At 44.0% G+C, this 22569-nt stretch overlaps 1 protein-coding gene across 11 annotated transcripts in view; it reads right to left on the reverse strand.

Annotated features, from left to right (window-relative positions):
- Window positions 1-22569, reverse strand: part of HMBOX1 (homeobox containing 1) — a 106745-nt gene that overhangs the window by 46716 nt on the left and 37460 nt on the right. For 9 of the 11 annotated variants that reach the window (XM_033053918.2, XM_033053913.2, XM_033053917.1 and 6 more), the window contains exons 2-4: window positions 16976-17059; window positions 4213-4692; window positions 1333-1418 (exon numbers count right to left, since the gene is read on the reverse strand). In XM_033053918.2, coding sequence (XP_032909809.1) covers window positions 1333-1418; window positions 4213-4692; window positions 16976-16998 — 589 coding nt within the window. In that variant the 5' untranslated portion in view covers window positions 16999-17059. Of the gene's footprint in view, window positions 1-1332; window positions 1419-4212; window positions 4693-15873; window positions 15943-16975; window positions 17060-22569 lie in introns of those variants that run through there. The other 2 variants (XM_033053915.1, XM_033053916.1) reach the window with 2 other exon arrangements.

Genomic DNA, 22569 nt, shown 5'->3' on the forward strand with positions numbered 1-22569 from the left:
TCCTGGAGATATAAAAGAACAACTTCTCTTCTACTGCTTTGGCATTCCCAGACATCAGGGAACCTTCAAAATTATCTGTTTCAAGATCTTTATCCAAGCTTGGGTTAAAAAGTTAACAAATCTTAGAGGAGTAACATAGGCTTGAGCTTTCTGAATTTTATCATCAAGTCTTCATCCTAAAAGAAGGGCTGGAGGGAATTCAGGAAGGGAATGGAGCTGGGGAAGGGAATGGAGCACCAGGAGAGGCTGAGGGAGCTGGGAAAGGGGCTCAGCCTGGAGAAAAGGAGGCTCAGGGGGGACCTTGTGGCTTTGCACAACTCCCTGCCAGGGAACAAGGGACAGGATGAGAGGGAACAGCCTCAAGCTGCACCAGGAGAGGTTCAGGTTGGATATTGAGAACAATTCCTGCCTGGAAAGGGCTGTCCAGCCCTGGCACAGCTGCCCAGAGCAGGGGTGGAATCTCCATCCCTGGAGGGATTTCAAAGCCCTGTGGATGTGGCACTTGGGGACATGGACCAGTGCTGGGGGAGTGTCAATGGTCTTAGAGGGCTCTTCCAACCAAAATGATTCTGAGGCTGCTCCAGGCAAGGCCTGTGTGCCTGGAAGGCAGAAATAATAACACCCCACCCCATGGAGGAACAACTGGACTTTGTTACCCTCTCTGTAAAGCTCTGGGAACACACCCAGGGAGGAAGTGGCACCACTGCACTGAGTTCACCTGTCTGGATGGGACAGAGAAGGCTCAGGGCACAGGACACCCAGAACCCTGCTCCTTCCAGGTAAAACCTCAGCTGCTCTGCTCATCCCTCACCCTCCCTTTGGATTTGCATTAATTGTGACTCAAAGGATGGAAAAAACTTCCAACTCTCATCCTCCAATGCCTGGCTGCAGAGCACCAGCTATAGCTGTGTCTCCTGACTATTCATATACTTTTTAATATACAAATACACATTATCTCTCTCTCTCCATACCCAGAGATGCAGATATGCATCTATTTGCTGCACTCAACAACAATTTAAGAATTAAGGAAAACCGTTTTCATTTTAAGATAAGAACTTCAGGCTTTATTATATGCTGTAAAATAAAATCTGCCAGCACAAGCCACAGGAAAAAAAAAAAAAAAGAAAAAAAAAAAAGTGATTCACTGGGGAAGTTCCATGATGTGCAGGACAATGGGTCTTAAATCAAAGGCATACATTATCATGACTAAGCTGACAGATCTGCACTGCAATGCAGAAAGCCAAGTGATATTCCAACATCTGCACCATGCTCAGACAGGCAGCTCAGACACAGAGATTCCCAAAATGAGGAAAGGACTCCCCCAGCTCTTACCTGTTACCTGTGCAACAACTGCTTGGGAAATTCTCCGGTTGGCGAGGAAGGCTTTGATTTCCTCCTTTATCACACTGCTGTCCCTCCTACCAAAACAAAACAACAACAGGACACACAAAAAGAGGGACAGACCAAAGTGCACCTGCAGGATGCAAAATTTCCTTTATTTAGGAGACAAGGAGTGGGGAAGGCTGGCATTAAAACAGTGCCTCAGTGCTGGACACTTCTTTTAACAAGTGTCACGTTTGATCAAAGTACCATAGCAGGAGAATGGATGACTCATGTCCCATATAATTCATATTAGGTGCAGCACTGCCATATGGAATGTACAAAGTTTCATTACACAGGGATGAATAAATCTCTCATACCAGCATAAAAGCCTCACTCATAAAAATGAGGCAGAAAAAATAAAAAATAAAGGATAGCAGGGGCTGCATGGTTAGTTACCCAAATGAATATGCATGCACCAACCTCCTGCAGCACCCCAAGGAAAAGATTCAAAATTTTGCAACCTCTGTCCTCACACCCTTCTTTAGCCCTCTACTTAGTCCAGAGCTTGCACTGAATGAACTGAGGTCTTTGTATGGTTTTTACAAGGTCTGCACAGGTAGTTCAGAAGGGGCTGAAACTGTTAAAAAGCAAATAAATTGGAGGTTGCACATGTAGTGTGATATGCAGCAAATTTCAATTGCAATAAACACATACTTTTCCCCTCCTCTTCCTCTCTCCCTTCCTGAGAAGGGCATTTATGAGACATTTCCCTTCTCTTTCTCCCCTCCTGCCCCAGCTACACTGAAGGCAGAATCATGCTTGCAAATGTAAAATGCAAAATGCACACTGTGCTGTGGGTTCATTTTTATTTATCTACCCTACACTCATCTCCCATATGCCTGCAAACACAAGTCATTTCAGTTTAAATAAGCACTAAAAGCATTACCTGAGACTCCCTGCACAGGAACCCAAACCTCAGCCATGGGAACTTGGCACTGTGCTGTACTCACCCCTTCCTGCATGATTCCATCATCCTGCAGCCAACAGTAAATGAGGTTGATTGGCTTTTCTTACTGCTCATGTCTAATCCTTTCCTCCAAAAGCCACATCTTTCCCTGAAATCTCCAAACTGCTTCCAACACATTTCCATCCTGGAGCTTATGGACCCTAGTTCTCCCATAGCTACTTCAGGAATGGTGCAGTTTTTTTGGGGGGAAAGGAATAAATTTCGACATTTTGACCAAAATTGTTTTGAGACATTTGGCCTTTCCTCATTTCTTTCTGCTCTCAAAGCCCACTGACTTGGACTTTCATCCTCAGGAGGATAATCCCCTTCTTTCATCTTTGCCATAATGCTGAAAAGGAAGCTGCTACAAGTAAAGGAAGGTCAGCCTTGAAAAAACCCAAATGGCTCTCAATGAAAACTTCTGCTTCTTCTTTATTATTTGTATTTTCCTGCACCACTCTGCAAGTCCCTGCACAAACTATAAATAAATATGCATCCTGTCCAGATCCCACTGGAAAGCACTGACCAATCCAAGGTGGATTTCCTACTCTCCCTCTATATGGAAAGAATTACAATAGGTGTGAAATAGTGGAGGAAGAGCCATGTGAATTGATATTTGATCAGAATCCTGAATAAAAGTAGGGTGGAAAATGAGTGCTCTAACATCTATCCAAATTTTTGGTACAGCACCAGAAAAATTATTTCAACAGTGAGACTTGGGACACCCCCACAGGGCCAGGGGCTGCCTCCACAAGGCAGGTGAGAGATTCTGGGATGGTGACCCTTGGAGCACCTGAAGCAGCTCCTGCTCTCCTGATAACCATCATCAAATCCTCACAAATTGGTGTGAGCTGGGAGAGATTTCAGGTCATTCAGCCCAAACCTGCTGTGATAAGCAGGGGTATCTTCAACAAGAGCCCTCTCCTACCTGACCTTGAATGTTTCCTGGGATGGGGCATCCACCAGCATTTTACCACTCTATAATCCCTATTTCATCAACCTTCCAATGCACCCATTCCTGCTGAGCCACTTTTCACCTCCAAACCTTTCACAGACCTTCACTCACCTCATCAGCTCCAGCATTTTACCACTCTATAATCCCTATTTCATCAATCTTCCAATGCACCCATTCCTGCTGAGCCACTTTTCACCTCCAAACCTTTCACAGAGACCTTCACTCATGCCTTGGGTTGCAATACAGGGTGTAACCACAGTCTGTATTCTATCACCAGTTGTTAAACCAGGTGGGGCAGTGATCCTTGTCTCTGTGGGAGATATTCTGCTAATGGTCCAACTGTTAAACCAGGTGGGGCAGTGTTCTTTGTCTTTTCACAACCCATCCTTCCTCCAGGAGATCTCTCCTGTTCATGGCCATTGAGTCTAACTGCATGACTGATAAAATTCCATCATCCCATGGGGAGATGCTCCAGCAGGGGGAGGAGCCAAGCATTTCCTACCCTGATAAAAATCTGAGATTTGGAACACCAGAGCAGCCTTTTTCCACTGGGTCCCAGAGGAAAACCAAACCTTTCCAAATCATCACTGGGAACTGCACCTTGTGCAGGAGCACTGCTCCAACTGAGCCACATCTGTCACTGCAGGAGGATGCAGCCACCATGGAATGGGACTGCTGCCAACACCCTGCCTGACGGGTGTCAGGTTGGATTCTGACTGTCTGTGTTTTGGGTTTGTTCTTTGTAATATTGTATTTCTATTTTAATTTTCCTAGTAAAGAACTGTTATTCCTCATTCCCATATCTTTGCCTGAGAGCCCCTTGATTTCAAAATTATAACAATTCAGAGGGATGATATTTACATTCTCCACTTCAAAGAAAATCTGCCTTTCTCAGCAGACACCTCTCCTCTAAACCAAGACAACTCACCTCATCAGCTCCTCCACTTTGTCGTCGATGTCCAAGTCCTCCTCGGAAGCCTCGAAGCTGTAGGACCTCTGGGCCAGGCTGTTGGCCAGGGGGTAGCGGGTGGGCGACATCTTCCCGTTGAAGGCTGACAACCTCTCGTTACTCTCCCTCCCGTTCTGATTTGTAGTGCAAGGCTGTGGGGAGGTGTCGTAACTGTTGCTCGGGGACGGCGACATCCCGGAGTGCTGGGTCTGCGTGGAAGCCGTGGCCGTGGAGGACGATGCCGGCACGTTGTTGGTGCTGTTGCTGTAGGAGCCGCCCCCGTAGCCAGATCTCCTCCCGAATTTGTCGCTGTGCTCTTGGTCCAGGCGGTCCAAGGTTTCCAGGGCGTGCAGGATCTCATGCCTGGTCATTCCCGTGCGTCTCAGGCGCTGCAGGAGGTCGATCTGCTCTATGGTGAATCTTGGCTCGTCTGTGTAGTGAGACATGGTTTCCAGCAAGCTGGAAATGAGGTAAAATACAAAATAATTCAGTTTAGTAGTTCTACATGGGAAGTACAGTAATTTCAGGTTTATAAGCCACATGTTACAATACAGAGTGTGATAAAAGGTATCTGTTCTATCACCATCTGTTCACGGTGGGGGCAGTGATCCTGATCTCCCTGGGAGATATTCTGCTAATGGGCCATCCATTGAAACCAGGCAGGGCATTGTTCTTTATCTTTTCACAACCCATCCTTCCTCCAGCCAGTCATTTTCTGCTCATGGCCATTGAGTCCCACTGTGGCACTGATAAAATTACTGCATCCCATTGGGAGTTGCTCCAGCCAGGGGGAAGAGCCCAAAATTTCCTACCAAGATAAAAACAGAGGGTTTGGGACACTGAGGGAGCCCCTTTCTCCACTGGACTCCAGAGGAAAACCGGATTTCTCCACATCCCCACTGGAGCTCCAGAGGGAAACTGCACCTTGTACAGGAGCACTGCTCCAACTGAGCCACATCTGTCACTGCAGGAGGATGCAGCCACCATGGAATGGGACTGCTGCCAACACCCTGCCTGACGGGTGTCAGGTTGTACTCTGACTGTGTCAGGGTTTGGGGTTTGTTTCTTTGTAGTGCTGTATTTCTATTTTAATTTCCCTAGTAAAGAACTGTTATTCCTAATTCCCATATCTTTGCCTGAGAGTCCCTTGATTTCAAAATGATAATAATTTGGAGGGAGGGGGTTTCCATTCTCCATTTCAAAGAGAAGCTCCTGCCTTTCTCAGCAGACACCTGTCCTCCAAACTAAAACAGCAACTTTTCATTCTCTGTCCATATATAAGCCACACCTGATTATAAGCCGCACTTTGGGTTCGGACCAAAATCTTAGTCAAAATGTTGCAGCTTATAATTGTGAAATTACTTTATAAATTTTGGTGCAAAACTTTAAGACACACACGCATAACAGCTCCAAAATCCACCTCCAAATGACCTCAGCCAGACACCTGCCATTAATGTTAATCTCACTACACAGCAGAAAGGTTTGTTTTCTTTGGAGTGCTCCAACAGCATTTCAGACCTCTGCTGACATCCCCCACATCTGCACCAACCCTGCAGTTTGTGCCCTTTTGTTTTTGATAAACTGGTGCTACAGAGACTGTGGCTGCTCAGTAATTAAGGCTGCAACTTGATTCTAGACAAAATTGTGTTAAGCACCCATCAGACAGGAATCTCAGATTTCTGTGGTGGCCACAGATCTGAGTTTTTCTGGACAAATTTTAACCAGTTGTGACATGAGATTTATGAATCTCAACTCTTTTAAATCTAAACTACAAAGAGTTTGAGTTGCCCTAACTTTTGTTGCTACCTTAGAAAAAAAAGAAGATAAAAACACACCCAGCGGAAATTCTAGTGGCCTGCAGGACCCAAGTTGATTTGACTGAAGTTGGATTTCTGAAGTTAGGAACTTTTGAACCTGGAATGTTGTCACAAATTGCCTGCCCTGACAAGGAAAGTGCAGCACATCCAATTACTCCTGAGCTTTCATTTAAAGAAATAAGTCTTCAGCCTTTTCCCCTCCAAAGACTGGCTTCTCAGGCAACTCGACCATCCTGGTGGCTCAACAAAATCATTTTTAACTCCTGAACTTCCCAAGGTGTCACAACAATGAATATTATTTGCTGTACAGCCCAGAAATGGAAATGAAAAAAAAATCACAGTATGCTCCCTTAATCACGCTCCTAAGTCTGCTGGCTACAGATCCAAATGTCACACAAACAACGAGATCTCCTCCTTCAGAACTCTGGATCTTGAGAAGAAGGGATGGCAGATGGAGGGCAGGCAGAACTTGGCAAGCAGAATATGGCATTTTCCATCCTTCCCAGGAATCTTCTCGTGAGTCAAGGGTTTATTGCCATTCCTGCAGGAGAGCAGGGTGGAGAGATCACTCAAACTCCAGGAGACGTGACAGAGCTGATGTACAATCCCTGCGAGCCAGAGCAAACCCCAGCTCAGGGAAAGCCAAGGGACAATTCCAAGGACCCTGTGAAAGCCAGGAGAGGGACAATGGCTGTCAGGCTGAGAGACCTTCCAGGGACAGGGCTGCCCCATGAATTCTGAGGATGATTCCTCATGTCCACTTCTGCCCTGGCACAGAGAAGCTCCCAACAGGAGTCACAGCAGATCCACAGTTGGGGCTGAAGAACAACACTGAGAACTGGCTTGTTGGAGTAGAGCTAGAAATACAAAACCAGGATGCACAAATCCACAAAAATTACTTATCCAGCAAAGATACTCAGCCCTTTGCACTGCTCTGTGGGAGAAGGAAGCAGGAGGACAACACAAGGGGATGACTCCCATCCAAGAAAATGCCTGTGTGAGAAGACAGACGTTCTACATCCACATCAGCGCTTCAGCCCAACGGGAATGTGCTGTCCTCACAAAATTGATTACTGGAAACATCCAGGCCATTTTCAATTTTCCAAGACAAGCACCCAGACTGTTGAACCACAGGAGGGCACGGCAGGCAATGCAGCAGTCGACCTGAGGCTGACTGGAATTGTAACAACCACGATCTGGAAGTGGCATCCCAGCCTGAGACCTTCAGAGCTTGACAGGGAGCATTTGGAACCAGACTTTGTGTTCTAGGTCTGGCCTCTGGGGGAGGCAGGGCTGCTCCATCCTCCTCTCCCAGCTTTGGGAGAAGTGTCACACACTGACTCATCACAGACAGCTCCCAGCAGCACGGTTTTCAAACAGAAAATCTCTTTAACCATCTGGCCTTCAGGTGGGTTGCACTGGATGTGACATGGGCACTTCTCACCTGTATTTCTAATATCACAATTTCCTGGATCATTTACTGTCAATACCAAGTTTCATGTGCTCAAGTTCTTTGTTGAACTGGAGAATTTAATGAGCCAGAGTTACCTCCACTCAAAATTCCTACTTTACAGACTCTTCAACATTTAATACTAAAACATACTCTAAATTATTTAATCATCCATTTATCACAGACACAGAAACCAGAACTTTTGTCCTTGTTGCCCTGTGAACTAAGAAACTCCCATCTGACAAAAGCAAGACTTTCCAGATGGCTTCAACAAAGTCAAGCAACACAGAATCATGGAGTTACAGAATAGTTTGGATTGAAAGGGGCTGCAAAATCATTTAGTTCCACCTAGAAAACTAAAGGTGGACTTAAGGTAGGGACACCTTCCACTATCCCAGGTTGCTCCAAGCCCTGTCCAGCCTGGCCTTGGACACTTCCAGGGATCCAGGGGCAGCCACAGCTTCTCTGGGAATTCTATTCCAGGGCCTCAGCACCTCCTGCAGCAGTGGGTGGCCATGGCCAGCCATTCTCTCTAAAATTTGGGTGTCATTCCTAATTTGTCTAAAGTGCCAGGGCTCAGCTCCTGGCTCTGGGTGCCCAGGCCAAATTAATCTCCTTTAGTGAATTATACATAATGATTTGGTGAATCCTAAGTGTCCTTTAGTGAATTCCAGCTAATGAAGTGCAGAGTTCTCACATGCAGGGGTTGAACTCCCATGGTTTGGGGCTCTATGAGGGAAAGAGCTCCAGCCTCAATTTTTCCCTCTCTGATACAACTGAGCTTCTGCAGGAATTTCAATTCACAGGGATGCAAAGGCTGCTGGGCAAGGCCACCCTCTGCCCCAAGAATAAGATATTCAATGACTTCCAACTTGTATTCTGGAATTCTGTTCATCAGTGGACTTTAAAACCCTGCAGAAAGTAATGTAAGAGCAGCAAACCTACTGTCCAATTAACCCCATGATTGTGTTTAACACAACCACTGGAAAAATGTGGACAACTTGAAAAAAAAAGACAAATTAAAATCAATGATCTGCTTCTCTGTCCATGCAAAGAATTCTTTCAGCCCTCCAAGACTTTTCTGGGTACTTTTTCAACCCTTAAGAGGTAAGAACACCAAAATGAGGGTATCTCCCTGCTGCTGTCACTAATGTCACACAGAGATGTCCACAGAGCCTTGTTCATATTTGCACACTCAGCATATATTGCACTGACACATCTCACTGGTCTTCCTGACCTGGAATTCCTGTTCCCATCTTCACCTGCTTTTCTGCACAGCCATGAGATCTGGAAATAATGCTCCTGAGGGACTTCTATGTATTAAAAACAACTGCATAAACTTGGAATTTTCCATTAAAAGCCTAAAACAAATATTGCAAAATGTGGCATTATTGAACATGTTCCAACATTGCCAACTATCCACAACTTTTTAATGAGTAACTACAGCAAGCATTATTTCCAACTAATACTCGAGCACAGCTTCAGTTATTTTCCCTTTTTAAAATATTTTAATAAACTTACCCTGTTTAAAGATCAATTTACAAAGCAGTTAATTAAATCAGCCATTTTAGAATCACCCTAATTTCATTCAGCTCATTAATGAGTGGATATTCTCCACCACTTCATCCCCCCCACACTGCAGTAAGAGGCTCTTATCCTCCTGCACTCCTCTGGCTACCTGTAATTCAATTTACTTCCCCCTCTTTTTCCTTGTGAAATACAATCAACTGCAAAAGTAGCAAGGAATAAAATAAGATAGAGACAAGCAGAATGATTGGGGGGTATGGGAGAAAATCAAGTTGGAAAATACTTTTCCTGAGAACACGGACTGTGGACTGACTTTGCTGTAGGCAAACTCTGTGTAGCAAAATATCCTCTACATCCCAAGCTTTATCTGCTATCAATACTCTCACCACTGACAATGGGCTGTCAAATTTCCTTGGGAAGACACCCAAAAAAAGAAAGATAACCAAGGGAGAACAGCTGTGCTTTTTTCTCCCTGAAATTTTGCATGCAAAACCTCTGCAAATATCTAATTAAAGCTCAACACTAAAAGTGACTGATTTTTTAACAACTGAATTTTGCCCTTTAAAACAAAGTTTCTTTAGGTTCTTACAGAAAAAAAGTAAGTAGCCTAAAATATCAAACTTATTTACATTTCTTACATTAAGTTGGCAATCAGCCCCCCAAAAGATGGTCCAATTGTACCATTCTAAAGAATTAAAACTTCATGCTCATTGTACCATTCTAAAGAATTAAAACTTCTTCCATGGCTCATCCAAAAGCAACCTGAGGTACCTGAGTATCACACTGAAGGGAGAACTCCAAGGAGGCAAATAAAAAGGAATTTATTTTCCCTCCCAAACCTGCAGATAGAAAATATCCAGCAGGTCCCAACCACCCAATGCAGCACCACTCCTCCCCTTCTAAGGGGACTTTGTGGAGTGGAGGATAATCAGGGTCTGCACTGCCTTTGCTTCTCATTCCATCAAGGTTTATTTAACCTCTTTGATTTTAAATGAATTTCAGCCTTTGGATGTGGGGTTCCCTCCCCAGTTTGACTGCTCTGATCTCCAGTGGGGATACAAGCCCAGAGTGCTCTCTTCTCTTATTTCCTTGCAGTGTACAGAGAAAAGTAAGGAAAACCACATCAAGGGTTTCTCACCTCCTCTCACAGCCCAGGCCCACGCTGATACAAGAATCATTTAGCCAACACTTAACTTTGTAGGTGATGGAGCACAGCAGAATAATCCCATAAAAACAGCGACGAGCTAAGTCCATGTCCAATTGAACTCGCAGAAGTTCAAAGCAATTCAATTACCCGGTTGGGAATAAGGCCAGACAGCAGCCTTAACACCTCTAACACTTGAGAAAATGGCTCTGGACTCTTTAATGATCACAAGAAATCATTTTTTCCACTCTTCTACTCACTGTAGATGAGTAGGAAGCACTCTAGCATCACTGAGGAGATGCTCTTCTGCAGAGGTCCTTCTCCAATTCCCATTAAAATTCACTGCTTTATCTAATAAGCAAAGCTCAAGACTTCCAAAACCAGTTGTGCTTTTTGCTGTTAAGACCTATATTTGATATAATCTGCATAATATGGATGTGGGCAAAAGCCAAAGTGTTCAGAACAGGATCCTAAGTCTGGTAATTGGTTTAAGAATGATTCTGATCAAGTCCCATCAACTGAGGAGAGCAGGATGGGGAGAGATGCCAACATTTACCCTTCTGTACCACACAGCACAGGGCAGGACCTCCCTGCACTGCTCACAGGGACATCCAGGATCTGTCACCTCATTTATTACAGCACCAGCAGCTTCCACAACATCACAGGCACCTCCTTGGTGTCACTCAAAGCCATCTCAGCATTTAAATGGAAGAGCAAAATCATGACATAAAATTGTGGCTTTCCAGTTGAAACACCTTCTTCCAAAGTAAATAGCTAAAAAATCACTTTCTACAACTTGTTAATTAAACCAGAGTTTTAACTACCATCATAGTGGAAAGTTGAACTCCTTAACCTGCCATATTTTTCCTGTGTGTCTGTACATTCACTACTGGTGAGAACTGGAGCCTTAACAGCTCTGGAGGTGGATATCCTCCTGATATTAAAAATGGGCATTAAGGATGGAAATTTTGGGGGGGTTGATTTTTTTTAGGGTTTTTTTTATTTTTTTTCTTTTGAGACTCACCACTTGAATTAAGAAAAGAAGTTAAATTCATGGCATCTCTGGTGAAAATGAGACTTATATTCAAGATCAAGAAGAAGAATACAAAGATTACTAAAATAACAGCTTCAATGTTGTAGTTAAGTCCTTTGACTAAAAAGGATCTTCAGCAAACATAACTTCTGTGTGAAAATAAACAGAGGGAGGAAAATGTTGGCAATTCCACGAATTGGAGGAACTACATTCTGTTCAAACTTAGGTGGTTGTTCTGCCATGTTCTGAGGGATTTTTTTATTCTCAGCAAATGTGTAGCAAAGACAAATCCCCAGTTTCTCCCCAGTAGTTGGTACAACACTGTGGGTTTGGCATATTTATCATATTTATCATATTTATCTTATTTCTGAGATCTGAGGACCAAGCATACAATGCCCTGGTGGGCAGGGGGGGCACTGAGAGATGAGGCTGATCAGGGCCCCATCCAACCCTTCACCCCATCCCAAAGGATGCAGCTGCTTCTCACAAGACACTCAAAAGAGGAGATTTCACTGACACTGTTCCACAAGCAGCACTGACATCACCAAAAAAGTCCCAGAATCCTGGAATATTCTGAATTGGAAGGGACACACAAGGATCATCAAGCCCCGAGGCAAAGACTGTGACCATTCCAAGGCAGCTCTAAGGCACTGCTGGAAGAGAATTGTATCCCATCTTCTGAAATTCAAGCTTTGGTCTCTTCTGTTTTTACTGAACAAATCAGAGGGTGGTGAGGTCCTGGCACTGCTTTCTCAGAGAAGCTGTGGCTTCCATCCCTGCAAGTGTCCAAGGCCAGGCTTGGAGCAGCCTGGGACAGTGAGTGACATCCCTGCCACTGGAATGAGATGATCTTTAAGGCTCCTTTCAACCCAAACCATTGTGTGACTCGATGATTCACAGCAATATCAATACTGCAAAACCAACTAAAACTTTGCACCACATTAAGCAAAGCTGCCTTCCAAAGCAGGAGCTGATGCTGTGAATTCTGGGGCGTAACAGAGGATTAAGGATCTGACTCATCACTTATGCTCATCAGTTGCAACTCCAGTATTTTCAGAGGAGTTGTACCAGTTTTCAAGAGAGAGAGAGAAAAAACCTCAGGCCTGAAGTGCTCATCATGTCAACGAACACAGAGCCATCCTCCTCCTTACGTTTGCATAATTATCTCGCATCTCTGCGTTCTGATTTTCGAAAAAAAAATAAAAAATAAAAAATAAAAAGCCTCTACTCCCATTCACCCTGATTCCCAAACAAAATGTAATTCTTGTAATGACTGGGAAAGGAGCTGTGAGTGAGTGTCAGCAGCTCTGTTTAGGGATGCAAAGGAGCAGCTCTGGAATGCAGAGCTCTGCCTCACGCCTTCCATCCAAACGGGGACAATTAATAAGAGCAGCCTGAAACTTCTGAAAATAAATCCGGCGTAATCAAATACTCACCGCTCCACAAATGAGAGGAGGCAAGCTGAGAGCAGAATATCAACACATATCTTCAGGAGGCTTGGAGTTTCTCAGCTGGTTAAAGAGCCCCAAACCCCAACTCACTGTTCTTCCCCTTACTCTCTGAAATTCTCTGCTGATAAAATAATTTTAATGGATGCTGGCAGTGAGCAAACCCAGTCGTTTTGCCACTTGGGTGAGTAACTTACTCTGCTTTACATCTCTGGGAAAGAGAGAGAGAGCTCCAGATTGATCTTACAAGGCAAAAATATAATATAAATGGCAATTATTGTCATAATCCAAGTCTTACAAAAGGGACTGACCTCTGACTAAGCACAGGGCTGGCAGCCAGATACTTCTGAATTCTACTCAAGGCACACACACACTGATTCTCACTGACACCTTATCTGTCTAACCCTAACCTTCCCCACTTCCAAAATCTGGGTTTCCTGCTATTGTTGCAATTCTACAGCAACAAGGCAGGAATTCAAACTCTGAGTCTGGATTCAAGGGCAGAATGAAGGATCAGCAGGACTAACAAACACAGAGAAAAACTCCAGTGGCAGCTGAGTGCTGAAGCAGGGCCCAAAGCCCAAACCTGTGCCAAGAGCAAGGAGAAGCTCTTGGATTTGGGAGCCAAAGACTAAACTTTGGATATATAAGCTCTGTAACAGCTCTCAAAGTAGGACCTGTGTGCTTTAGTTACAGTAAATCTCATGGACACATTGAAATAGTGCAAACCATGTGAAGAAACAGTAATTTAAAAAGTCATCAATAAAACTGAGACATGGGGTTGCCCCAGACCAGACTGACCCATCCCTGGAAGTGTCCAAGGCCAGGTTGGATGGAGCTTGGAGCAACCTGGGATAGTGGAAAATGTCCCTGCCCATGGCAGGGGGTGGCACTGGATGAGCTTTAAGGTCCTTTCCAACCCAAACCATTCTGGGATTCTATGAAAATTCAGAATTTTTAGCCATAAAGATGCTGTCTTCTGCCTCCTCCATTTCATTTCAAAATTTGACCAATCCTTTATTTAATTTCAGGCAGAATCTCAGAACTCTTCTCCATTAATTCTGCCACCTGTGGCATCTAAATACTCCAATCACAAGATACCTGTGAGGCAGGGAAGTATCACTACATTAATTCTTGTGCCCAAGAGCTCTCAGAGAGGGGCTGGACTTTGGACAAATCCAAACAACTTGTTCAAAGTCACACAGGAATTTTGCAAGAAGGCAGAACAAGAGCCTGGCCAAACTTTGAGCATTTTCTCACCACACACAGAGGGTCCATCTATAGCATCACACATGACAAGGTGTAGGACAACTGTCAAGCAAAGCCATCACCAGGATTTCCACCACCTCTTCCACACATGAAGAAAAAGAGACATTCTGAAGTTTTTCAGGCACCTTCAGGATCTGTCACCAGCACTAACAACTATAACACTTCTTAAAAGAGAAATTAATTACTTCAGAAAACTAAAATCCAAACCCAGCAAACAGCTGAACCTCACCTACCCCTGGTTTTGTGCTTAACTACAAAGCAAATTATTTTCCACTAGAAAAATAGTTTGCAAGTGCAGAATTATTGGCACAGCCTTAGTGAAACCAGAGATTACACCTGGAGAACTCAGGAATAGATAACAGTGTCTCCTTGAAGAAAATAAATCATAACAGCAAAAACCATGGGCTTCTGGCCACTGCTGCTTCCACACTGGAGTTTTAGTTTAGTTAAAAGCATTTCAGAAAGAAATGAATATCCTAATTAATGCTCTTAAAGCAACAAACATTTCTTTGTGTAAGCCAGACCCAAAGCAGGGAAATTTCCTGCATGGCAGACAAGACCCAGGCTACATTCCACACTGGCAATGCCACCACTAACCCATGTCCCCAGGTGTCACATCCACACAGTTTTTAAACCCCTACAGGGATGGGAATCCACCCTGGGCAGCTGTGCCAAACCCTTTTGAGGAAAAGAACTTTACCATTCAACAAGATGTTTTCTTTCAGTCACTTTTGCTGTGAAATCATGAATTACCTTAAAGTAAAACCAAAGCTCAGGCAGGACATTGTTTCAGTTAAAGCTAAAAAAAGCCAAATGAATGCTCCCAGAGTCACCCACTATTTACACAACACCTTGTCACCAAAGACAAAAGGAGAAAACCAGTTGAATTTTCAGGAGAAAATCTTGCTCTTTTCCTCCTGCTGTTTTTCCTAAATGATGACAAGGCTTCAATCCAGTCCTTCTCCATCTGCATTATTCACCCTGATTTTCTTTTACTCACTCCCCAGACACCCCTGCCACTGCTGGCACTTAAATTCATAAGCACTGGGCTGATAATTCAGGTAAATTTGAAGTGAAGACAGTGAAACTGTCTGGTTCTTTCAGAAATCACACTTTGAGGGTTGTAAAACATACTGATGGTCATAGCTCACTATTAACACATATTAATTAATCAATATGGACTACAAAGCTCAAGTAATTACTCCCATATTTATGGGGAGTCCAATAGAGATAAAGCTGTGATGGCTACAGGACTTAGTTTTAGATAAATTCTTAATTCCTGTGAGGCCAAGATCAAGAGTTCTGTGCTCACATCATGCCCCAAACTCCTCTCCAGCACTGACTCTCATCCTGCTAAGGGTAAAAATGAGGCAGTGAAATGGTAACTACACCCAGGTGTTTCCTACTCCTAGGAGTAACTCAGCTACTCTCTTATTTTGAAATTCTTCAATCCTAATCTTCATCACTATTTAAATTCAAACTTCAAAAAAATTTTAAGGCTCCATTTTCTTCTTTCCCCTTCAAAATCCCATTTATCCTTTTTTTAAGATATCTGTGGTTTAATCTGGAAACTTTCTATCTAAATGGGTCATCTTGGCCCATTTCCTCTAATTTAATACTCTCTAATCCCCTCCAAACAGGTTCCTCCCAGTTAAAAATTATTCACCTCTACTTCTACAGCATCTTTCACGTCCATATTAACTGCACACACACTGGAATAAACCCAGGAAGCTCCAGAAAAGTGTAAAGGGGCAAAACATGACTGAAATCAAGCTAAAACACAAGAAATTCAAACTGTGCAATTCCCAGTCTGGAAATTTCTGGCAAAAGCCTGACCCAAAGCTGTGAGATGTCCTTGTGCTCACTCAAAGCACAGAGGAGCTCTGAGGTCACCCCAGCCAACCCAGAATTAACTGGGATAACAAAAGATGCGCAGGGTGATGTGGCCTTACCTCCAGACTTCTCTCCTGCTGTGAACCAGATCTTTACAATTTCAAGTGGTGATTTTAATACTGAAATGCCACATACCTGCAGCTAAAAGGAAGAAGAGGAGGTGGCTCAAGGGACTGGCAGCAAAGCAGCAAACCACCAGTTTTGAACTGAACATTAAGCCACCAGCAACAGAAAATCACTAATTAATGGCTTTTTTTTTGGTTGGAGTTTGGTTTCCAACATTAAATCCCTGTCAGTCATTATTTTTTTTTGTTGTGACTCCTTCTACAGAAGGCTGTGACTGCACTGCACAGCTCAGTCTGACAGAAGGAACAATCTGAAGTCAAGAGGTCAAAGAATCTCAGGAATCTGATTGCAGGGGACAAGTGTTTGGTTGTGCCTGTAACTGGGATATTGAGAACAGTGGCACAGGAGTGGCCATGGGAGATGAGTGACAGCACAGTGCAGGTCAAGCCCTTCAAAATTTGAATTAATTTGCTTATTTATTGAAGAAACAGCATGGAAACCAATTAAATTGAAGATATATGATAGAAGTAATTAAAAGGAACAAAGTGATTTCAAATTGCACAATGAGATTTGGACAATCTTGACTGGCACTGGGGTTCAAGATACTCAATTTGCTTGGACCATCCAGCACCAGGGTTAGGTGAGGTGCCCCAGGTTCTCTGTTGCTGCCAGAGGCCACAAATTGAGGGTGGCTGATCCCTTTCAGCAAATCCAGAATGCTGTTAAATTCTTTATCCCTCGCATTTGTTCAGTTGCTGCATGAATATCTCTCCTTTAACACTGATTTTTCTCTGATCAAGACTGATTTTCTAACAACAGCATCATTTTCCTTCTGTTTCAGTGACAGAAATGTAGAAGCACAAACAACACATGAGCCACACCAAATGAGGAATTCACTGTTCCTACTCCCTGATTTAAATATCCAGTTATTTTCCTATTCCTGGTTTAAATCTTCCACTAAACCAGAGAAACTCTCCAACTCAGCCAACTGCTCATAACGACTGTAACCATTCCTCTGCTCTTTTTAGACAATTTAACAGAAGAACACCACAAAATTACTCTGAATTGTTCTGAGTTTCTTCAGCTTGTACTTACACTACTGGAAAAGTTCTGAGCATACTTTACATGAGGATGGGACGCTACAAAGCCTCTTGAGGGTCTTCAGTGTTATTCACCATTCTGTAAGACACAAGGAAAAGATGCAAGAACATTAGAGATGTCTGGGAGAGGCAAAGAGATCCAATCACATCATTCTGGATAATCTGTCACTAATCCAGACTCACAGACTTCAATGCACACAGCAGATTCTTACAGAGAAAGTTGATGTCTGGTGTTGTAATCAGTCCAGAGACAAAAATTTAAATTACAATTGATTTCTTTTGGCCACAAGTAAATTAATCTATGCAATCATTTAGCCTTATGACAGTTACCTACCCTTTTAACTCACAAAAGCTATTAAAAGGATTATTTGGCCAAGAGCTCAGGAGACAGGTACTGTGCTCTGAGGAGGAATGACCTAATAGAATTTTCCTCAGCTATCACTGCTGATGTCTTTCTCCACAAACTAACAGGGACTGAAAGTGCTCCAAAAGTCAAACTATTAACCAAGAGGACAGAGAAAAGCAGGATGTTACATCCAGGCAGAGCTGGGATGGAAAATGAGTGGATACAGCAGGACAGGGATGATTTCCTCTGCTCCACCTGTAACATCAGCAATCCTGGATGGCTAATCCATGCAGAGCAGTCATGGATGGCACATCCTGGCTCTGCTCAGTGGTCACAAATGCTCCAGATATCAGAGAATGACTCCTCCTCCCTCAATACCTGCTGAAGATGCTGGGGAAGGACAGAAAAGCCTTCTAAGGTCACAGATCCCCAGAATGGTTTGGGGTGGAAGGGACCTTAAAGCTCATCCTGTCCCACCCCCTGCCACGAGCAGGGACAGCTTCCACCATCCCAGTCTGCTCCAAACCCCATCCAGCCTGGCCTTGGACACTTCCAGGGATCCAGGGGCAGCCCCAGCTGCTCTGGGAATTCTATTCCAGGGCCTCCCCACCCTCACAGCTGGAATATCCCAATATCCCAATATCCCATCCATCCCTGCCCTCTGGCAGTGAAGCCATTCCCTGTGTCCTGTCCCTCCATCCTTGTCCCAAATCCCCCTTTAGGCTCTGGAAGGAGCTCTGAGCTCTCCCTGGAGCCTTTTCCAGGCTGAAAATTCCCAGTTCTCCCAGTATGGCTCCAGTCCCTGGAGCAGCTCTGTGACCTTCTCTGGTTTCACTCCAACATCTTCACATCTCCCCTGTGCTGAGAACCCCAGAGCTGGACAGAGAATCCCACAAGGTCTCACAAAGGAGGAAAAACCTCCATGAAAACATCAAGTCAAATTGTCACCTCAGCACTGCCAAGGGCACCACTGGCCCATGTCCCCAAGTGCCACATGCACACTGCTCTTAAATCCCTCCAAGGGATGATGATATCATCTCCTTGTGGATTTTTTTCTTTTCTCCACCATGAAAAAACTCATTAATTTCCAAGGCTGGGTTGAATGAGCTTCCCCAGAAGTGGCAGCACTCAGCTGTTGGTCACAGTTTTCCTGGGAGGTTTAAGCCTGTCCCTAAGATCCTTCTCCCACCCAGCTGTGGCCAGGAAAAGCTCTGGGTGTTCCCAGGGAGGGGAGGTGCTGAGATTTGGCTGCTGCTCTTCCAGAACAACTCATTTGGCCCACACTGAGGTGCTGAGCTGCCTCCTTCTCTCCAGGAAAAGAGGTCACCAAGATGAATGGTCCCAGCACACCCTCACAGGCCACATTCTGTGAGCTGAGAACCAGTGACACCAAACCACTGCTGGATGGAAGAGCCAAACCCACCCCAAATCTTTTAGAGAAACCCCCCCACCAAACCCCTCCTCTGTCAAATCTCTTAACTGCATTTTAAACATATTCCCCCAGGCAGTCACAAAAAATATGAGATCATGCTGCTGACTTCTTGCCAAATTTTTATACAGAGAGCTGTTTTGTTTTCCAAAGAGGAACAAATTAGACTTAAATATATACAAACTTTCTGAAGGTCAGAGGGGCTAATGATAAAGAACTGGATTCCTCAGAGAAAGATCTGCTTCCAGAGTGAGGACTGTGCATGTAGCAAAGTAGAAAACCCAGAAAGAAAAGAAAAAAAAATCACCTTCCTTCATCATGAAATGCAGGATTAAAAGTAGAACACAAGGAGATGAGATAAGAGAAGCAAAGAAAAGGCTGCTGTAACTCAGGTTTTGAGATGACAAAAGCAGGAGGATGATATTAGTGATAGCAATGAAAGAGGAAAAAACTGGTATGGACCTCAGATATTTCAAAGAAGAGCCATTAGGATCTAGACCAAATTTGGGATGTGATTAGAGGAGGAAGATGAGTTTTTCCAAGAGACTCCAGATCTGTGAGTGCAGACACAGGACAGGATTTCCAGCAGAAATAAACAGCAGCAAATCCATGAGAAAACAGGGATAAATCTCTGGTTTTGCTACATTACAGTGTCAGAATGCAACCACAAACTGTCCCAGCCTAAGTAAGGAAGGACAATGTGCCTTGGGAGCAGGAGTGGTGAAAGAAAACCCAGCTCCAGAGAAAGGAGAGGAAGCTGATGCTGCCTCTGCTGCCAGCCCGAGCGCCGCTATTGAAAAGGGGCACAAACAGTCTTTGACTCCACGTTGGTCTAAAGTTCAGTGGCACAGAAATACCTTCCCCACCCCCAGACACATGTGAGAAGTTGCTTCAATGCTTTTGTCACTTAAGGGCACATCAGGCAGGGAACAAGCAAACCCTTCACCTAAAATCTGAGTCAAAACAATTCAATCCTGACCAACGTAAATTGCATCAGCGACAGATCCTGACTCTGAATCATGACTCAATATCCTTCTTTTCCCTCAGTCCCCTTTTTAGCACAAACCAAAGCACCAAAGCAGTCTGAGCACAGCAGCCAAGGCAGGTGTCACCACTCTTTGTGGTGATATGGGAGTAGGAACTCACAAACCTTTGCCCTTTTCGCATTATTCATTAAATAAATTATCTGCTAGCCGAGGGAAAACACAACCAGCTCCCTTCCTATTTCTGCTAGAGACAATAAAACAAAAAAAAGCCACTATTAATATGGAAATCATGGCTGCAGTTGTAGAATCAGATGTAATGAACAATCTTGTCCCCAGCTTAAGTTGCTATAAAGGCAGCTTAAATTTACAATGGATGAGTCTTTGTGGCAATCTGTTTTTCAGATATTAAAAATCTCATTTTCTCAGTGCCAAGGACAAGTGGAAGTGTGAAGCACTGGAGTATCAACTCTGCATTTGTCTCACTTGACATGAAATCATTCTCATTTTTGTTCTGATTTTTAATACATTCTTGGGATCCCCTTCAGTTTTCTTCATTTCTCACTGTGTGCAATTAAATGTTTTGAAGCAGAGCTCACCCTGATCCATAACACCCTGCAGAAGCAAGGAGAAAGTCACTTGGTAAAGATGAGGCTGATATCACTTATTTGGAAGAGAAACTCATTTTCTCTTTTAATTTCTGAGTGACTCACATAGTATAAAAATAAAAAAAACCCCATCACTTTGTATTTCACTAATACCTTCCTTGGTGAGCTCTTCAAATGGGCTTTACAAATAACAAACTAAAAGCTTTTGTCCTTGGGGAAGACAAACATCACCATTTTGACATAAGTTAAAACATGAACAGAGGGGCTGAAATCTTGGCTTAAAGCCACCCAGGGCAGCATCAGTGGCTGAACACAGCAGAGGCCCCAGCACTGCAATTGTCACACCACTCCTGAAATGCAGAACCACCAAGGACCAGAAATTCAGCCCCAAGAACAAAGTCCCCAACCCTGGAGGTGCCAAAAGCACAACTGGATGTGTCTGGTCTGGGTGACAAACGTCTGTCAGAGGTGGGACTCATTCCAACTGGATGATTTTGGAGATCTTTCCCACCCTAAATGATTTTGGATTCAATTGGCTTCTCTACATTGAGGCCAGTGTGAAATAAAGCTGTTACCTGGTTTAACTTCTGTCCCACATCTTGCCTCAAAACCAACAGGAGAGCAAGGATCCATCACTCTGGTTTATTCTGGTGTTTAATCACCCTCTCCACTACAAATCTCTACTTGATTTCTACTCTGAATGTGCCTGGCTTCACATTCCAGACAGCAGCCTTTCCCTGCCAGCTCCAAGTCCTTTATTCCTGGGAGATGTTCAGACAGGCTCTTATTTACCCAGAGCTTTCAAAAGTCCAGGTACTGCATTTGTATCAACACTCAAATTCAGCTGGGTGCACGCACAAAAGTAGGACTAGTGTCCAAAATACTGGAGCTAATCTAGGACTCTCTAGCCCATTTTCCCAAAATAGGCATATTAGGGGGGAAAAAAATGTAAAAAAAGCTCTGCCATATGACTTGAGGATGTGTTTGATTTGGGAAGCAAGGCCAGGAACTTCTCCAGGCAGTGCCACCTCCTGAGCACACCCCAGCATCCAGTTCCACGTGGAAATCCTTTGATCCAAGCTCCCTGCTCAAGCAGGGCCACCAAATCCACTTGTTCAGGACCATGTCCTGAGTATCCTCAAAATTTAAGACTTCATTTTCTCTGAGCTACCTGCACCAGTGAGTGGAAAGCAGCACAAGATTACTTCTATGAACACAAAAATCCTTGGGAAAAATGCTCAGGAGTCACCTCCAGTCATTGCTGTTCTCATTCTTCCTGTGACTGTGTTGTTTACCAAACCTTTCACAGTACAACCCTGGAGCAGGCCATATTTTGGGATTATGGTGAGGGAATGCAGCAGCTCCTTGTCAAGTTAACAAGTTTACAAGTTTTTTATGGGATCTCGTTTTTTTCTCTGAACTCTGAGGGGAAAACATTGGCAGAAACCTCTCCCCTTTAGAAAACAAACACCTCACTCTTATGATACAGCCACAGCTTATCATTTATTACAGGTAAATGCAAAAAAGATAAAAAAAGAAGATTTTTCCTGCAATATGCTCTGCAGCACATTTGCACAGGACAATTAACCACGGATCACAGTCAAAAGTGTTTCTCCCTTCTCCTCCCTCCCCAATCCCATGCAGAAGAAACCTCCTTGCCCAGATTTACTGGAATTTCCTAGAGCATGGGGCAGAGGTCAGGCTCCATTTTGAGGCAGATTTGCAAGAGATGTCACTACAGAAAAAATGAGGTCACAAAATCATGAAGTTTCCCAAACTCTAAGGTTTCCAGAAAGGCAGAAATGACCATCTGTATTTCACTGGAAAGGATCCTGAGCTGCTCCAGAACTCCCACAGATCCATCAAAGGCAATGCAATCCCAGTAAAAGGATGTAATTTAGTATTGCTCTGTCCTTGATGGCAGCTGGAAGTGAAATGCTGTCACCAAGCCACCTCTGCAGACCCATCTGAGCACAGCACCCAGGCTGTGCTTTGGTTATTGCTCACAAATGAGCTTCCAGCCTCAACATCCTGCCCACCCACACTCCTGTATCTCCTGGATTGCTGCATGCTGACCTCTCCAATCATGGTTAAAAATTTGCCTGGAATCAAAGACTAGAATTGAGTTGGCTTTTCCAGCTAAAACTGAATAAAATGGTGACATGTGAATGTCATCAGCAGAAGAATGGCAGTGAGGCACAAACTCCTGATGAGCAGGGACAG

This window comes from Catharus ustulatus, chromosome 3 (genome assembly GCF_009819885.2).
Source record: "Catharus ustulatus isolate bCatUst1 chromosome 3, bCatUst1.pri.v2, whole genome shotgun sequence".
NCBI classification, from domain to species: Eukaryota; Metazoa; Chordata; class Aves; order Passeriformes; family Turdidae; genus Catharus; species Catharus ustulatus.